At 41.6% G+C, this 19,633-nt stretch overlaps 2 protein-coding genes across 3 annotated transcripts in view; one reads left to right on the top strand and one right to left on the bottom strand.

The window, feature by feature from the left end:
* CAMK1G (calcium/calmodulin dependent protein kinase IG) overlaps nucleotides 1-14,877 on the top strand; it is a 51,927-nt gene extending 37,050 nt beyond the window's left edge. For both annotated transcript variants that reach the window (XM_061632050.1, XM_061632051.1), the window contains exons 9-13: nucleotides 757-835; nucleotides 7,639-7,726; nucleotides 8,486-8,904; nucleotides 12,024-12,155; nucleotides 14,094-14,877. In XM_061632050.1, the coding sequence (XP_061488034.1) occupies nucleotides 757-835; nucleotides 7,639-7,726; nucleotides 8,486-8,904; nucleotides 12,024-12,114 (677 nt within the window). In that variant the 3' untranslated portion in view covers nucleotides 12,115-12,155; nucleotides 14,094-14,877. The remainder of the gene's footprint in view (nucleotides 1-756; nucleotides 836-7,638; nucleotides 7,727-8,485; nucleotides 8,905-12,023; nucleotides 12,156-14,093) is intronic.
* Nucleotides 14,878-15,174: 297 nt separating this feature from the next.
* The window catches only part of LAMB3 (laminin subunit beta 3), a 78,063-nt gene continuing 73,604 nt past the window's right edge, over nucleotides 15,175-19,633 (bottom strand). The window contains exons 22-23 of the mRNA XM_061632048.1: nucleotides 17,335-17,488; nucleotides 15,175-15,526 (exon numbers count right to left, since the gene is read on the bottom strand). Coding sequence (XP_061488032.1) covers nucleotides 15,387-15,526; nucleotides 17,335-17,488 — 294 coding nt within the window. The 3' untranslated portion in view covers nucleotides 15,175-15,386. The remainder of the gene's footprint in view (nucleotides 15,527-17,334; nucleotides 17,489-19,633) is intronic.

Here is a 19,633-nt window from a genome sequence, read left to right as displayed (position 1 = left end):
TTTGCTGCCAAATCTAAACAGCAACAAATGCAAGCCTCATTGCCAGGGAATAATTGGGAGCACATGGTTTAGAGTGCACTCCCAAATGTTCCTTTGCAAAGGGATGTGCATTCAGTGCTTTTTAGGCTGAGTGCAAAATTCAAGACCTGCTGCCTTCTGGCAGGCTTACATCTATCTGACATCATATGACCCCACAGTAGAGAAGTGCTAATCTTTTGCTCTAGCCACCAGATCAAATATATTCTTCCTATGTTAATCTCATTCAAAAGAGTAGGCTAGGAAGAATACTTTAAAAATATTTCCTCAGGACACATCTGGTCACAATTCCAGTTACATGGAGCATGGCAATTCCTAAGTAGGCATGTCTATAGAACAGGTCTCCAAGAACATATGAATTTTGGCTGCTGTAACCTGTGTTTAGGGGTTACAGCCCATGCTTTGGAAGCAAAATGTCCCAAATTCAACCCTTATCATCTCCAGCCCTGTAGAGGTTTTGGCAGCCACCACATTGGGCTGTGGCTGAATCAGTATAAAGGAGCTTCAAAGACATTCATAGATAAATTTTTTTTTTACACATGAAAGGGATTTGGAAACCAAGTTAGCATTCCAGCCATTACAGACCTTATATTACCATTACAAACCAAATGAACCATGAGGAACTTGAAGCCTCATATGTGGTAAACTCTGGAACAATGAGATTGTTTGCCTTCCTGCATTTGTGCTAAAAACCTGTCTCTCTTCACTCCTTCCAAACAGCCAAGGATTTCATCTGCCACTTATTGGAGAAGGATCCAAATGAAAGGTTTACCTGTGAGAAAGCCCTCAGGCACCCCTGGTGAGATCAGTGACGCTTCTACAATAAAAATGTGCAACTCTCTGATATAGCAGGAAATTGTAATGGTCATGGCTCATAAAACAGAATTGTTTTCTGTGAGATCTCAATTTGTATGAACCGACAGAAAAGAGAATGTGAACAGGGAGCCATTGTCTTTCTTTGTTAAGATTACATGTGCTAGGATTAAAGGTGTGCTATACCTTGGGAACTGTAGTACTGTCAATGGAGGACTAGAGAGAGTTCTTAGCACTTCACTAAACTACAATTCTGAGGATTCTGCAGGGGGATTCCATGTAGGGTTACCAGATCGGCTGGAGACTCTGGTTTCTGGGGATCCTCTCTGGGTCTCCAGGCGACTCACCTTAATCTCTTGACTTTCAGCTTTCATTTAAAAAAAGATATTTTTTTTTCTAGGTGGTCTGGTTCCCAAGATATAAACCAAAACATCAGCCACTGTCCTACAGTTTAGTTGCTCTAAGTTCTGCTCTAATCCCTGCCCTTTCAAGTTTTTAGCCAATAAGAAGTCAGGGTTGTGATTGACAAGGAAGTAACTATAGAGCCAAAAATTAGAGTCACAAAACTTGCTTTTTCCTGCTTTTCTGAAACTCTCACAAATTGAAAAGTAAGCTTTCAGTCTTTTTCTCTCATGTGTGTGGGAGTCAGACAGGTTTAAATTTTGAAGAGGGCAGTGTTTTGCTTTTCCAGAGTAAACATACCCAGAGTAAACCCCATTGAATTCAATAGGACTTCCTTTTGAGTAGGCATGGTTAGGATTGTGCTGTAAATTGATGGGACTTTTGAGTGAACATGGCAAACAATTGTGTTTGTGTGCTATATCTTTCTCTCCACCTCCAAAGCAATTAGGCAGGACTTACTTAGGTATCACTGTTTTTATTATGTAGGAAACTAATAGATTTTATTTTTTTAAAATGTTCTGCAATGATCAACTGGTTTTTACAATAAACTATTATATGAGGTGTATGTATTTTTACATCTCCAGTATATGTGTGTGTATATGGGAATCTTTCCAACAACTGTACCCTGTGAGGTACGGTTGCACTCTGGAAACCAAGGCAGCTCACAATAAGAAATACATCCCTTTAAAATCCAATAACCATAAAAACAAGTGTAAACAGTTGCAAAACAGCTTAAAGTGGCATGATTTTGAATTTTGGGTTGCTTGAAAGAAGTTCCTTATCACTTGAGGTTGCAGTTCTGTCCCTGTTTGAGTAAGCCCCACCGAATACATCGGGACTTGCTTCTCAGTAAATAAATGTAGGGTTGCCCTATAAATATCTTTACAGGTTGTGTAAATAATAAACATATTTGATAGTCATGTTTATATAAATATTTCTTCATACTATGTCCTGATAAGTATCTGATTTCACACTATGGTTTACAATACTTCCCCTACATTTTAAGTGTGCCCTTCTTCCTTGGAGTATTCATGGTTCCCTTCTGTTGTTTTCATCCTGAGGGGCAGATTAAGCTGAGAGATGGTGAGTAGCCCATGGTCACCCAGTAAACTTTATAGCTCATTCCCATTTAAAAAAATTAATTAAAACAATTTACACGCAGTCGAAGTTGATTAAGTAGATCGACACAATATGTTTAAAGCACATCCAACTTGTATTTAAAGCACATGACTTCCTCTAAAGAATCCTGGGAAGTGTAGTTTCCCCCTCACAGTTATAGTTCCCACCACCATTAACAAACTACAGTTTCCATGATTCTGTGGTGTGATTCATATGCTTCAAATATGTGTTGATTGTGTTTTAAATGAATGGTGTGGATCTGCACTAGGTATAATGTGTATTAAATAGTGAATTGAAAAGAACAATTGTAAAATATTTTTTTAAAAACGGGAAGGGTTGTAGCTCAGTGGTAGGGCATATGCTTTGCATGCAAGAGTCCAAAATTCAATTTCTGGAAAAGACTATTGCTTGGAATCCTGGAGAGCCAATGCTGGTCCGTGTCATCAGTACTCAGCTAGATGTCACCAAATGTCCTCAGCAGTATAAGGCAGATTCCTTTGTTCTTAAAAATGGAAAGAGACCCAATGGCCACAGTTTATATACCACTTTATTGTAAAAAAAATCTTAAAGCAGTTTAGAGAAAGAACTAAAACAAAAATATTGTTGGCAAGAACAGTTAAAGACATGTATTTAAAAATATTTAAAATAATAAAACCAACAATGAGTTAAAATAGATAAAAAATAATAGCTTCTACATGCCTGGGTAGGCTTGCCTAAACAAAAATATTTTTAGAAGGTGCCAAAAAGAGTAGAATGAAGGCACCTGCTAATGTCAATAGCCAGGGAGTTCCAAAGTGTAGGTGCTGCTACACTAAAGGATCGGTTTCTTACATGAGCAGAACAAGTACTATGTGGCACCCGTAACATGAAAAGCACACCTTGAATTTGGCCTGGTAACAAATCAGCAACCAGTACAGATTTCAGAGCAGAGGTATTACGTGCTGATAGGGTCTCATGTCAGCAATCGTTTTACAGCATTCTGTACTAACTGCAGCCCCCAGGTTAGATTGTGCTACATGGGGATTCTGTGATCTTGGCTAACTGGCTGCCAGGACTTTTTTAGTTTTAGTTTTTGGTTAGGAATCATGAATGTTTGTGGGATTCTTGGTTTTCTGCCTTACTCGTATGAATTTTGTTGTGGTTGGTATGGTATTGCATTTAAGAAATCATCACTGTCTTTTGTTTTTGTTTTTCTATTTGCATTTCATTTACCTTGATCCTCACTCCCTTTCATCCATACAAGCAACAACAGTGGTTCCATGAGCTCCACTCAACCACCTTAAACCCACTGATGATGCACCTTGTTGCTTGTTTCTTGTCCAGTAGTGGTAAAAGAGAATTCACATACTGGGCAGCGTGGCTGAAATTGTTGTTGTTCCCAAGCTACTGCCTATGAAGGTAGACCAAATCATGTGTGCTTTCTCTCTGTCAATTATATTCACTGGAATTGGGTTGGCTGATGAAGTGAGTTTATAGCAGCCCACAAAGGAGACAGAAAAGGGTAGAGAATCTTCTTAGTCATTTCTCAGACCTCTTTCTGAAGTGAAGGGTCATATCTGTAAAGAAATGTGGATGTTAAAAGGTAGGGACAGGGCATTCCAGGCATGGGGTTGCCAACCCTACTTGGATATGGATATCTTTGCAGAGGATCCCTAGTCAAGCTTTACCAACAACACAATCCAAACCATATCTTATGAGAAGTAAGTCCTATTTAGTTCTATGGGGCTTAGTCCCTTACTAAGTGTCTTTAGAATTGCAGCTGTTTGGGGGCATCCATCTTTACTCCTGAGTGCTCCCATCTAACATCTCCACAACACTAGGCTCCTTTCTTCCTACAATGGCCTTCTGGTGACTGGCCTGGCCTGGCCTGAGGACACTTGAACCCTTTTTGCCAGAAGCAAGTTGGCTAGATTAAATGTTCCCTACCCAGTCTCCACGTTTTAGCTAAGATTTCTATCTTAATTTCCAATCAGATAAATGTTTTTGTATGAATTGTATGCTCCAAGCAACTGTGGTTGATGCTTAATGTATCATGCTTAATGACGTCACTTAGACCCGCCCTGTGACATCACTTGGGCACGTCCCATGACATCACTCAGGCATGCCCCCAAAATCTCAGGGTTTGGGATGCTTCTGACCTGGCAACCCTAGTTCCTTTTTTTTTTTCAATTAATTTTTATTCAAATTTTCAAAACCAAAACAATACAAAAAGAAAAAACACAAATCAATAACTAATACAATAAAAAAAGAAAAAAAATATTAAAATATTGACTTCCGATTTGTCGTAGTTCAGCTATAAGTCTATAATATATAACAAGCCTGTCTCTTAATAGATTATAAAATCACCTTCCTCCAGCGGTTATCTTAATTGGTATCAAATCTCATTAACAGCATATCATTTTATTCTTCCACAAAAAGTCAAAAAGAAGTTTCCAATCCTTGAGATATATGTTCATCATTTTTTTTTCTAGATAAACATGTCAATTAATCCAACTCATCAAGTCTACTAAGTCCAGTAATTTCAAATCGCTCTTCTTCCATTATCCGTGTTGGTTCCATCTTCCATCTTCCATCTTTACGCACCCAATAATCTTGCTGTCATAGTCATATAATAAGAGTCTGATAGGAATTTCCTTTATCACAGATATTTCCTTGCCATCAATTCCGAACGTATCACTGAAGTATTGTTGCAAAGCCGCATCTTTGTTCCTCTTTTTTACAGAATACACTAGCACATCTCTTGAAGATTTTTCCATTGACACAAAACAGGGATTAATTCTGTTAATTTTCTCCATTTCAAGTTCCATCAAATCCTTCCAGTCCAGGAATTTTTTCGAACCGATAATATCTTTATCTCCAATCTCTTCATCAATTCCTTCAGGGACAGCGCTGAGTTCCAAACCATAATATTTGTCTCCAGGATCCATCACAGCCAGGAAATCCAAATCTTTTTCCAGGTCCATATTTAATCCAATCTCCATAGTTTGAACCTTGCCTTTAATTTTTCTTTCATCCTTTTTTGGTTTTCCAGATCTATCTTTATTCTCCTTTCTCATAGAATCCTGAATTTCTTTCAGCTCCTGTCTCATTTCGTCAGATTCAATTCTCAACGCTTGACTATTATTTCTCAGTTCTTGTTTTATTGACTTAATCCCATTCATTATTTTCTGAAACATATCTAAAGATAAAGTTCCTTCTTGTACATCCATGATCTTCTTAATTGTCATTCTTAAAACCAAAGGAACAAAACTCCTTCAATTTTCAATGTCCCAAGCAAAGAGCAGTTTATTTCTTTATCCAGTTACAAAGGAGTTAATCTTTCAAACCAACTGACGTCACACTCTAGACAGCCCTTATCTCTTATATGCCCAGAAGTGCAAAAACAGCTTTAGTTCACAGCATCCAAATAACTAGTAGCAGAAAGAATGAGCAGATTCGTCAAAAAAAAAAAGTAGACCAGAAAAAATAGTCCCAGACATATATTACACAAAAGTCTTATAAATCAAAAAGATTTTTCTTTTCTCTTCCAATCAGAAACCCCTCATCCGTTGTAATCTTTATAATGCTAATTTCCATGTCAGCTTTTTGCAATAAAAAAAAGATAGGCTATTTTTATTTTCTTCCCCCTTAGTTCCATGAGTAAAAGAGAAAGTTTTGACTCACCCAGGTTTTCTTAATTGCTGGTTCTTTGACAAATCTCTTTAGCTGTATAGATAACAAAATAATGAGCGTAGACAGGAGAATGCTTGCCTGTTAGACCGTTTTTCTTTGAAGAAAAAAAAACGGCTCACTTATTCAGCTGAGCTAGCTAGAAATCCTAGCTCCGTCGGAGCTGCTGGAAGACCTTCTTTCACAGACAATTCTGATGAATTCCAGTCTCCAACAAACACAACAAAGCTGTGTGGGAAATCTCACGTTTCTTCCTTATCCGGAAGAAATTATCCCCAGTCAAAAAAACCCCTTCTGACTGGATTTAAAACTGAAAAAGTTTCATCCAAGACGGGAGCCCGTCTCAGAGGCTGCACAGGTGGAGGGATCCTCCTGGGAAGTCCTCCTGGCAACCCTAGTTCCACGGCAGTAGTATAGTAGTATGAAACTAGTATAAGTTTATAGTGTGGATAGGACTTTGGGTTGTTACAGTGGGTCTTCTCAAGCAAGGGAGCAGTTGATCTGAGTCTTTCACCACAAGAAGCTCAGACAAAACAAAGATGAATAAGCTGGCAGAGTTCTCTCATAACTGAGTAGAGCAGTGGAATAGAAAAGAACAGGGACAGATGGGCTTATGATGTGTTCTAAAGTCTCTCCAGGGTGGCCATTATAGTAAGGAGGGCCTGCAAAAAGCTAAGAATTATTCAGTCAGCCTTGTGCATCAAACAACATACAGAGCTGTCTTGTTTCTTTGTTTAAAAAACACTTATAAACTGTTTAATATTTCAAAAATCTCTAAGCAGTGTACAACATAAAAACAAACAGCATCATTAAAACTATAAATACAACAAAAACAAATAAAGCTGTAGTATAAAAGCATATTCAAAGAAATAGAATAGGAATTCGGGGTTATAATAACAACAGTGATAACTGGAGATAAGGACAGTATTTAATTTGAGGTGGGTTCTTGCTCAAATTAAACAGTTGAAGAGGGACATGGTCACACAAAATAAGAAGAGTTAGAGAGGATGTTGCACCTCCCCTAGCAATTGCCTGTGCCTCCAGACATATTCTTAAATGTCTGATTGTCAGAAACTGAAAGAAAAGAATGATGTAGTTCAGTTGGTCCATAAATGGATTGTACAGTTTCACTGAAACAGCTCTGGATATTCTCAGTTCTTATTCTTACTGAGAACTAGCAGTAAACCTGTGTGTGTCTGAGCTCCAGTGTGTTCTGAAGTAGTACAGCTCAGAAATTGATCTACTACCTCAGTAAAAACTAGGCCTTAGATGTAAAACTACAGGACACATAGAAATGGTAGAAGTTTTCTTAGCACTGCAGTATGACTTTGTGTTATGAAATGCTTGGAAAATGAAAATTAATTAGATCTACCTTTTAGGATGAGTGTTCACTGTTAGGACATCCAGGGAGGGGTTCATCCTCTGACCATGCTCAAGCATTGAAGGATTTGTTTATATTGTGCTCAGTTGCCTTTTCCCTTTTGGGTTTAATTAGTACTGATTGAACATACAAAACATTAGCTAACTGATCCAAGAATGCAAAATGCCTCACCAACGCAAATGCATATCTTCCTGTTATTCCTCTCACTCCATCTGCAGGATTGATGGAAACACAGCCCTCCATCGTGACATATATCCATCTGTCAGTGCACAGATCCAGAAAAATTTTGCAAAAAGCAAGTGGAAGGTAAGTTGCTTGACGCTGATATCCAAGCACATTCTGATACCCAAGGATATTCAATACCATTGCTCTTGTCTAGCAATGAACACATACCCCAAAGAGCAAAGATTTCCCAGCTTAAGACATTCAGCCTAGAAACCCCCTAAAATCATTAGTATTGGGATACCAGATGACTTAATATGGATTTGGGCCTGGTATGTTGTACAAAACCCCTCATTAATGGCAGAATTGTCAAGACAGAGGGAAAAAAGGACTGTCATCCATGTTAGGAGTTTAAGTTCTCCCTGTGCTAGGCTTTTATGAGAACTGTTCTGTATAATTTTTAAAGCACTTTTGGAGTGCTGTCCTAAACACACTTCTCTGTGAGTTAAGTCTCACTGCATATACTTGGATTTACTTCTGCACATGTAGGAAGTGGTTTGTAATCTTTATAGTGTGTTACCTCTCACAACAAACATTTCAGGGAGTTCCCATATTCCAGCTTTCACCAACCTGGTGACCTCCAGATGTGTTAACTAACTCTCTGAGGACAGTTGTAGCCCAGACATGTGGTGGGTGCCAGATTGGCACATGCTATCATATTCAAATAAATTACTTCTGCCTGCGCTGCACAGAAGGGGGTGAGGAAGGGATCACATGAACCTGAGGCCTGCTCCCAATGTCACTCCAGAAAGAATTCCAAGAGGAAAGTAGCCTCTGAATAGACTTAATATTCACTAGTCTGGTAGACATGCTTACAAAACTTGCTCTCTTCTCTTTTATTAGCAAGCCTTCAATGCTGCAGCTGTTGTTCACCACATGAAGAAGCTCCACATGAACTGCCACCACACAGATACCAATACCCCAAACAGTCTTCCACTCATGGAAGTGCAGAATGCATCAAGGCCCAGTACTCCACCAATCGCCAGCCAGGAACAACCAAATCAAGATGCCAAGATGCTGGTATTACCATGCCAGAACACTTTGGATCTTTCTGATCAACACAGCAAGATGACAGACAGCAAGTATTTGGATTACTTGGCTACCAGGTCCCTCCCTCTCACTGCCAACACAGCCATGGAAGACAGCCACAATCCTCCAAATAGACCTTCATTTAGCTGCAAGACAGCATGTGGGGCGCATGAGAAAGTGAAGACATCCTTTTGCTCAGAGTCGGTACTCCTCAAAAGAGGTGCCAAGCCCCAGTAGGTGTCCATTCCACCAGACAGATTTGTTGAACAAGAGGTTCTAATTGTCAGTTAGAGCAGAGTTTTATGGTCCCCTGGGAGGGCTTTGCAGGGGCCACAGAACAGATCAGATCTATGCATTTGACACTGGAAATCTCCAGTAATGGAGAGGGAGGTCTGATGTTGGCACCTCCTTCTCCACCACCACTGGCTCCTCTGAAGCCCTGGCCCAATCAGCACTGGAGCTTCAACATCAGAAGGGCCAAAGGAACTTGTCTGGAAGGGGCTTGGATCCAAAGGACCCTAAGCTGCTCTTGTTCTCTGATGCATCCCCAAACTGGGGGATAATTTAGTTCTGCTTCTGAATGTGACTAAGACCGCAATCCAATACACACTTACCTGGGAGTAAGTCCCATTGAACCCAATGGTGCTTATTTCTGAGTAAACATGTATTGGATTGGAGCCTAAATCTCTTCCTCTTCTTTCTCTCTCATTGTTTCCCTTTGGAGGGGAATTCAGCAGAATAAAGGGCATAGGCATGTGGAGCTTTTCTCTACCCTCACTTCTACCCTGCCAGCATGAGCCCAGTAGGCCTTTGGATATGACAATATGACCACTTTCCTATTTCCCCCATGCACATGCCTTAGGATTGCATTGTCTATAGTATTGTTGTCTGGCATTCACAGAGAAGAAGAGTGGTGTAGGCAAAAGCTCTGTGGACAAGCTGTATGAGTAATGTTTCTTTTATTCATTTTCAAAGGCTTGCTTCTTGCACTGCTATGGCACCCAGCCAACTAATACATATATAAAAACAGACACTGTAAAAAAGCCAACTGGACAAAAAGAAGCATAGAACAATAAATTGCAAAAGTCAAGAACAATTTTTAAAAAACCAGCAAAGCGTCCAGTCCTCTGACGCTAGGAATGGGGGAGAAATTCTATTCAGTTTACATTCAAAGGCAAATCTATCAAATTCACACTTTCCAAAACAATATGAGAACCGAAACACAGTTACCCTTTGAAATTCACACTTATTTGAATTTTGTGATGCAGTTCCCCAACCAATGTTTACAAAAATGTATGTATCGGGGAAAGTGTGCATAAAAATGTATTAGTGAAAATAACATACAAAAATCATTATATTAGTGAAAAGTCCTTTCAAAAATGTGTATGTTAGTCCCCACACAGCCATGAAGCTCACTGGGTGCCCTTGGGCCAGTCACTGCCTCTCAGCTTCAGAGGGAGGCAATGGTAAACCACCTCTGAATACCGCTTACCATGAAAACCCTCTTTATAGGGTCGCCATAAGTCGGAATCAACTTGAAGGCAGTCCATTTCCATTTTCCTTAGTCAAAACAGCATTCTCTGCATAGGAGAAATTAGTAATAAAATGCTAATGAGTTTTCATGAAGATTTTTTTAACACAAATTGCAGAAATATGGAGAATTGAAGATTGGAAAAATGAGATATTGAGAGAACCAAATTTGATAGATCCTTCCATCCCTACCTGACACATCTCCAAGCTAGGGAATAGTTTAGTTACACTAAATAATTAATGTAGCTAATATATGTAACTAATACTGCTACTAATGATAATAAATAATAGCAGCATCAGCATCTAGAACAATCTAATAAAATTAATCAACAAGGTTTCACATTAGGCTTAATTTAGTTTGTCCTCAAGTTATTTTATAACATGAATGTAAAGCCTATAATGCCTGGAAAGTAGACATTCAGCTTTTCAACTTCTCATACATATTTTATCTCAGATTTATCTCATGCTCCACATGACATGGCGCAGAGTGGTAAGCGGCGGTAACGCAGCCGAAGCTCTGCTCACGGCCGGAGTTCGATTCCAACAGAAGGAGGAAGTTGAATCTCCGGTAAAAGGGGTCGAGGTCCACTCAGCCTTTCATCCATCCGTGGTCGGTAAAATGAGTACCCGGCATATGTGGGGGGGGTAAAGAAAGGCCGGCGAAGGAACTGGCAATCCCACCCCATATATACAGTCTGCCTAGTAAACGTCGCAAGACGTCACCCTAAGAGTCGGAAATGACTCGCACTACAAGTGCGGGGACACCTTTATCTTTTACCACATGGAATAAACAGTGCATTAGATGTTCAACTGTGTTTTTGGTCTGGCATGTGGAGCCAGTCTCAATTTTATGTAATTTATTTTTCAAATGACTTTGTAAGGCTATTTCTATTTACTTTTGAAATTTTGAAAGACAAAATAACTCTAGCAAGGGAAAGATCTCTGCATCCAAGCTTTATGATGCATATGAATGTGTAACACCATCTGAACTGTAGCACTCATCAAATATCCCACTGAACAGGTTGGACTCATCTTATACTATGAATACTCATAATACTAGAACTCGTGGACATTCAAAGAAGCTGAATGTTGGAAGATTCAGGACAGACAAAAGGAAGTACTTCTTTACTCAGCACATAGTTAAACTATGGAATTTGCTCCCACAAGACGCAGTAATGGCCACCAGCTTGAATGGCTTTAAAAGAAGATTAGACAAATTCATGGAGGACGGGGCTATCAATGGATACTAGTCAGAGGCAGCATGCTTCTGAAAACAAGTTGCCGGAAGCCTCAGGAGGGGAGAGTGTTCTTGCACTCAGGTTCTGCTTGCAGGCTTCCCTCAGGCACCTGGTTGGCCACTGTGAGAACAGGATGCTGGACTAGATGGGCCACTGGCCTGATCCAGCAGGCTCTTCTTATGTTCTTATGTTCTTATGATGGTAATGTGTATCTCCTGAGCCTCTAGTTATTGCGCTGCACTGGGACCTCAGTTATTTATGAGGCGAGTCTGAAAAGATTCCCAAATGATAATTGTTGAAAGATAAGCAATATCTAAATAGGCGTTTCTCCCAACGCATTGTTGAAGCATCTTTCTTAACTATTTGATCTACTGTAAGAATTTTATGCTGATGTAGTTTCAAAATCATGCAGAAAAAAATCAGTAGTTTACTACCTACACACCTAATCCTTCAGCCATGAAGCTGTTGGCTTATAGATGAGTTGACTAATCTATGTGACTTTAACAGATAAATGCTGCTTTTTTCCACTCATGTAATTCACTATTTTGTTGTTTTGTTTTTCAATGTTCTCTTCCAAATCTCAGTCATTTCAAATCAGAAGTCCTTGTTCCAGTGAAAACCAGTAACCACTCCTATTTTGGCACTGGGCAAACTGGAGTTTGTTTGGTGATGTGATTGGAAAATCAGCCACATGAGTCTCTCTCACACCTTTACAGGTAAGTGTGCCTAGATCTAAACATTACATTATAGAGTCTTTCTACTGGTGAAAAATGTGCTGATCCAGTGCCAGTTACATTATCTACTCTCCTTGCTTACTGCTTAGGTGGTAAGTGACTTTGCTGGTAGCTGGAGAGCTTTACATGAAAGCAGATGTGTACCCCAGCACTGGAAAGGGGAGTGCATGGGCTTCTGTGCCTCCAGTGTGGTCCATTCCATTGCGGCAGTGGGTTCAAATGAGACATGGATGCCAATATTTGGGTTGAAGTAATGCGCCACTTAATTCAGTCTAAACACTCAAGTAAAAAACCTGAAATAAACTTGCAGAGGGGGATCATAAGTGCGAGAGTGGTGTATGCAAGTTAGGTAAAGCCTGTATGCAGCTACTAGGGAGACTGACCACTGCTGAGCCAGGGGTAAGCCATTTGCCCACTCCGGCCCCTGCCACACTCTGAAGGTGTGTAGGGAGGCCTTCCTACATCACACACAAACACACCAGGCCCCATTATCTACTGTCTTTGCTTACTTCTTAGGTGGAAAGTGACTTTGCTGGTAGCGGGAGAGCTTTGCTTGAATGCAGATGTGTACTCCAGCACTGGAGAGGGAAGTGCATGAACTTCTTTCCCCTCAGTGTGGCCCACTCCATTCTTTGTGCCCAGCTTGCTTATGTCTCACAGACTTTAGATGACAGGAGGATGCTCTTGAACTGTGGAAAGTTTCTTGGGCAATACTACCAGATGTAACTTTATTTGGATGATTTGGTTGTATTTCCATGATAGTGCATTGGAGACTTAGGATGTCTACTGATTTCTTTCTATTTACAAATACCCAAGTAGAGGGTGAAAGAAAACAGCAGGCACCTCAAGAAGCTATTAGATCGCCAGAAAAAAACTTTGCACCCTCGCAGTGGCTGCAGCTAACTTAAAAGCTAACTTGTTCTTCACCTGTTCTAAATTGCTAGTATTCTCTCTCTCTCTCTCTTCCCACCCTCCTTGCCTGGAGTGTGTAACCTTCCCCACATTCTGATGGCTCCTTCAAAACACTCATGAGAAATCTCCACATAGCAAGAGACCTTCTCCTAGAAATCTCTCTTAAGATAGGAATGGTCAGACACTAGCGATAATATGATACATTTCTCCTGAAGAAATTGTCCCCAATCTCAATTCAGAAATAAGTATTAAGCCAAGCTCCCATGTAAGAATCTGTCCAACTCAGAGTTAAGAATGTGTAAGCCTATAGATGTCAAAAGGCTTAAAGAAGGGCTGGGGAGCCTCAGACCTGGTGGCTGAATGCGGCCTTCCAAGTCTTTTTGTCTGGCCCTTGGGACTCTTCCCAGGGTACACCCCTCAGTGGCCCTGCTCTGAACCCTTCTTGAGTGCTTTTTTCCCAGCTAGAATGTGTCCTAGAACTGTGATAGTGCCTCTTGGTTGCCTGGATGGTGGTTAGAGATATGGGTGTGGGTGTATCTAGAAACCTCTGGCTTTTAATGTACAAAAGTAAGAGTGACAACTGTTGCTCCACCCACTTTTGCCTCTGCCTTCATCCACCAATGGCATATGGCCCTCAGAGGTTGCCCATGAGAGACTGCAAGCTGGAAAAGCCCAGCCCTTGGCTTAAAGCATGCTTAACTCAATAGTGGATTGTGGCCTGTGTGTCTACTTCTGAGAGGTTCTTAATGCTGTTGTTTTAATAAGTCTGCCAAGTGGAAAAGCAATTCAAGAGCCAGCAGCCGAGTTAGTTCTTGGGACCTCAACACTTAGTTTTGTCATTGGTGTTGCTGTGTAGTATTTGCCAAGTCCCAAGCCTTCACTTCAGTACCCTGTCCATAAAATGGGCAGTACAGGACTATTAAAAACATAAACTAAGATAAAAATTGTAAGACAATTTCCCCAGAGTTGGAAGTACTAAGCGAGAATAATAATTTTCATCTTTTTCAGAAGGGCTGTTTGATTCTTCTCTTCAAAGCTGCAAAGTCAAACATCAATTGTGCGTGGCAAGAGAAGTGCCTGTCCTAAGCTCTGGCAGGCAGAGCTATGTTCTCAGTTGCCAGTGGCCATTCATTGAAGTGCTGCATATCCATAGGCCTGAAATTAACTTGAAATGTTAAAAGGGTCATCAATACAAACAGGGAAACATTTTATGAAAGAAAGCCAGGCTTTTGCTAGCCATTTCAGTGTATTCATCTACATATTTGCAAAAAACTATCTGTTTTTGCGGGGCTGGGGAGAAGGGATCGTGTTTTCTGCATATCTGTATTCTATAGCTGTCCAGTGGAATGACAGAATAATTGCCAGGTGTTCTTTTATGCTGAGCCCATGTAGAAAATGTGTTCTGAATACATTCAGTGCTGGCTTACTTGTGTAGCTTTTGATTTATGTCAAGGAGTAGTCAGTCAGGTGCACTCCAGATGTTGTTGACTACAGCTCCCATAATCTGTGTCCATAAACTATGTTAGATGAGGATTATGAGAGCTGTAGTCCCACAACATCTGGAGGGTACCACATTGGCGGCTTCCACCTCATAAATCGGGTAAACTGCAAAGCATGGTGTCTGCACCGTTACTGTTTGTTTCAATGCAGCTGGTATAGAGCTTCTGCATAGGTTCCAGTGGATGGAGGGGGGGACTTAAGCATTCCCATTCTCTGGATGAAGTTAACTTCTGCTTCCAAGTCAGCAATTGTGTAATATATGCCATGCTTAATAAAGCTGATTGGTTTTTAAGTGCTGGTTATTGATTGCCATGAAAGTGGTCTGTAAATTCACTCTGGAGGACCCTCTCCCCAACTCCAATGGCAGATTTGCGTCCTGCAGTGTTTTTTTCCTGCAAAGTGATATGCTGTCAGTAAAGCAGGTGGTGGCTAATAAGACAATATATCCTTGCAATATGAAGCCCAACATATATTTGTGTCATCATTATTGTGCCTCCAATAACAGTTTGTGTGTGCGCACATGTTTCTTCCCTAATCCAAATCCAGCGCCGGTCCTGTTTCTTCTAAGACAAAATAAACACGTGCTCTATAAAAATGAACCATCAGCCAGTTTTTATTCAAAAACTTCATGAATTCTAGACATAAAAAGACCTTAGAAGGCTATAGCAAATAAATTAACACACTGGCCATTGGGCTCTTTTGGTTCACAGCTAGGTGTATAAAGTTATTTTATTTGCAAGGAGGAAACAAGAACTTTTTAAATTAGAAAAAGGGATCAGTAAGGAGACAGGAATAACAGTGCTAGTCTGTACACGTGGCATAATATGCAACTCGGTGGCTGATATGATTGCGAATGGTTTCCACCTTCTTTTCCAGGCCTGCCAGCTTGGCTGATTCAAGGATGAATGCATTGTTGCTATCTTGGAGATCTGTTTCTATAGCTAAGGAATGAAAGAGAATGAAACATCAACATTCACATCTTTTGTTTCTGTTTCGTCTCCAGTTCTTTAACATTATATAGGTTATTGCTCAGCATCTGCTGTGGGTTTCTCATCCCTATCTGCTCGGAGGAAAATAAACCTGTTATATAACATGTGCTCCCTGTTATGGAGTATGTGTTAATCTGTCAAGATCATGATTTATCTCTGGCAATCACTGGTTGACTCTTAGCATCCCCCCACCCCATCCAACCATTGTTGCTTATATTCCAGCTGCGTAACCTAGGGTGCTTAGCAATTTGTGTACATATTCAGCATTATTTCTAAACTTCTTTGTCCAAACAACAACCTGTAGTTCCAAGAGAAAGAAATGCAAATGTATGCAAAAAAGAAGAAGAAAAAGCACAGTTTCCAAGGACATAAACAAGGACCTTGGGTACAGACATACAATTAAGTACTGCCACAATTTAATACAAGCATTATTTATTTATTTAATTTATATCCTGCCCTCTCTTCCAGTAGGAGCCCAGGGCAGCTGGCAATTACAAGACAAGCATCCTTGTAAGTTCTGGATAGATTATTTTACTAAGCAAATCCAGCAATGTCCTTTTTTGCTTGGGTCTATCCCCATAGGTACCTTGCAGACCTTATTATCTGTCTATCCGTAACACTACCTAAAAACAATCTCACCAAGTCTTCCTAAACCACTGCAGGAGCTGACCCATAATTTAAAAAATTGCTCTATCACGTAGCATCCTGAATCAGGTCCTCCCAATTAAGGACAAACAAGTTTTGACATTGACGTCAGCAGACACTAGTAAAGTATGCTGGTCGTGTTCTGCATGGGAAATTGCCTGCTGCCCTCTTTAGTAAAATCAACATTCCTTACTGCGTTTAGCACACTGTGAGCAGGAGTAACTGCTTGGCAGCAGCCAGCTGCAAACTATCTGGCACAGAGAGGCACCTTCAATGAAAGCCATTCATTAGAGGCACGGCTTTATCAATGAAAGCAACACAGACTCCCTTTTCCAATAACATATCTGGCTTTGAGCCAGCCAGTTACTCATGCTCCACCTGCTACCAGGGCCAAAGCATTTAGTCTACACACTGGCTGCTTTCCCAAAGCATATTGAGCAAAGTCATTAGATCTCAAGTGTTCAAATGGAGCATCAAAAAACCTGGCACTTGGCTTGGCAAGCAATTGTTAAGTGAGCCTGTGAATGGCTCTATAGCACACAGTGTTTAAATCCCCACCCCCTTGAATGGGCATCTCATCAAAAGAACAAGCTAAGATACATAGGGGGATTGTTGCAGTGGCTTTTTGTTTCACCTCTCCATAAAACCCTGATACTGCAATGGCACAGGTTTAAATACCACACATGCGCAAAAGCTCTATTTTGGAGAGTGCACCCAGGTGCATGCTCAACAGGTCTTATGGCAGAAAATACCTATTCTTACCCTTAGACCAGGAATAGCTAAACTGTGGCTCTCCAGCTGCTGTTGGACAACTCCCATCATCCCTGACTATTGCCAGCTGGGGCTGATGGGGGTTGGGTACCTGGGAGGCCATAGGTTCCCCACCCCTGATTTAGACCAAAGATATATCAAATACCTACAATATCACTGCTGAAACTTCCAAAATTCTACTTATTCTAGAGGTAAAATTAATCCAGAGAGAATCTTTATGACTGACACACTAATTGTTTTCAAATCCATAATCATGTGTGACCTGACAAGACAGAGCAAACAAAGGATGTGAAGTAAGTTATAAGGCATGCAAGTATGAGAGCCCACATCCATGCTCCCCTTACCTCCCATTTTAGCCATCATATTCAAGGCTTCTTTGAACAATATGTTGGCCTCCATGTGGGCCTTTTGGATCCGAGCTCCTTGCTCTCCCAGGTTTGATCCTTGTCCCATCCGCTTCTTAAGTTCTGCATATTTTTGTTTCACCTGTTCAAATCCCTGTGAAGAAATTGATGAACGGTGAAATTACACATCAGAGGGATCTACCATGTTGATATTGATTGATTGATTGATTGCACTTGTATACCGCCCCATAGCCGAAGCTCTCTGGGCGGTTTACAGCAATCAAAAACATTAAAACAAATATACAATTTAAAACACAATTTTAAAATTTAAAACAATATAAAAACAATTTAAAACACATGCTAAAATGCCTGGGAGAAGAGGAAAGTCTTGACCTGGCGCCAAAGAGATAACAGTGTTGGCGCCAGGCACACCTCATCAAACAGATCATTCCATAATTTGGGGGCCACCACTGAGAAGGCCCTCTCCCTTGTTGCCACCCTCCGAGCTTCCCTTGGAGTAGGCACCCGGAGGAGGGCCTTTGATCTTGAACGTAGTGTACAGGTGGGTTCGTATCGGGAGAGGTGTTCCATCAGGTATTGTGGTCCTAAGCCGTGTAAGGCTTTATAGGTCAAAACCAGCACCTTGAATTGAGCTCGGAAACATACAGGCAGCCAATGCAAGCAGGCCAGAATCGGTTTTATATGTTCGGACCGTCTGGTCCCTGTTACCAATCTGGCCGCTGCATTTTGCACAAACTGCAGCTTCTGAACCATCTTCAAAGGCAGCCCCACATAGAGCACATTGCAGTAATCTAGCTTGGAGGTTACCAGAGCATGGACAACTGAAGCCAGGTTATTCCTGTCCAGATAGGGGCATAGCTGGGCCACCAACCGAAGTTGGTAGAAGGCACACCGTGCCACCAAGGCTACCTGAGCCTCAAGTGACAGAGATGGTTCTAGGAGAACCCCCAAGCTACGACCTGCTCCTTCAGGGGGAGTGCAACCCCATCCAGGACAGGTTGGACATCCACCATCCGATCAGAAGAACTGCCCACTAGCAGCATCTCAGTCTTGTCTGCATTGAGCCTCAGTTTATTAGCCCTCATCCAGTCCATTGTTGCAGCCAGGCACCGGTTCAGCACATTGACAGCCTCACCTGAAGAAGATGAAAAGGAGAAATAGAGCTGCGTGTCATCAGCATACTGATGGCAACACACTCCAAAGCTCCGGATGACCGCACCCAAAGGTTCGATGTAGATGTTGAACAGCATGGGGGACAGAACTGACCCATGTGGAACCCCATACTGGAGAGTCCAGGGTGATGAGCAATGTTCCCCAAGCACCACCTTCTGGAGGCGACCCGCCAAGTAGGAGCAGAACCAGTGCCATGCAGCACCTCCCACTCCCAACTCAGCTAGTCTCCCCAGAAGGATACCATGGTCGATGGTATCGAAAGCACTGAGAGATCAAGGAGAATCAACAGAGTCACACTCCCCCTGTCTCTCTCCCGACAAAGGTCATCATACAGGGTGATCAAGGCTGTTTCTGTGCCAAAACCAGGCCTGAAACCCGACTGAAATGGATCCAGATAATCAGTCTCATCCAAGAGTGTCTGGAGCTGGCCTGCCACCACTCGTTCCAGGACCTTGCCCAGGAATGGAACATTTGCTACCGGCCTATAGTTATTAAGATTTTCTGGGTCCAGGGAGGGTCTCTTCAGGTTTTCTACTCCCTCTTTCAGGAAGCCAGGGATCATCCCCCCTCGCAGAGAGGCATTGATCACTTCCCTGGCCCAGCCTGCTGTTCCATCCCTGCTAGCTTTTATTAGTCAAGAAGGGCAAGGATCCACCACAGAAGTGGTTGCACGAACCTGTCCAAGCACTTTGTCAACATCCTCAAGCTGCACCAACTGAAACTCATCCAAGAAATCGGGACAAGGCTGTGCTCTGGATACCTCGCTTGATTCACCTGCTATAACACTGGAGTCAAAGTCCTGGCGGATGCTAAAGATTTTATCCTGGAAGTGCCTAGCAAATTCATTACAGCAGGCCTCAGGTGGTTCTACCATGTCCTTGGGGCCAGCGTGTAATAGCCCCCGGACAATTCTGAAGAGGTCCGCTGGGCGGCAGATTGATGATTTGATAGTGTCAGGAAAATATTGGTTTTTTGCTGCCCTCACTGCCTCCATCTGCACTCAAGCTGTCTCCTGTATTGTTTCATCGCTCTCAGCTCTGGGGTATACCATGGAGCCGTACGAGCTCTACACAGGAGAGGGCGCTCAGGAGCAATCATGTCAACC

Source organism: Rhineura floridana, chromosome 6 (genome assembly GCF_030035675.1).
Source record: "Rhineura floridana isolate rRhiFlo1 chromosome 6, rRhiFlo1.hap2, whole genome shotgun sequence".
In the NCBI taxonomy this organism is placed as follows: Eukaryota; Metazoa; Chordata; class Lepidosauria; order Squamata; family Rhineuridae; genus Rhineura; species Rhineura floridana.
The sequence above is the reverse complement of the archived record's forward strand: the minus strand, read 5'-3'. Positions and strand labels throughout refer to the sequence as shown.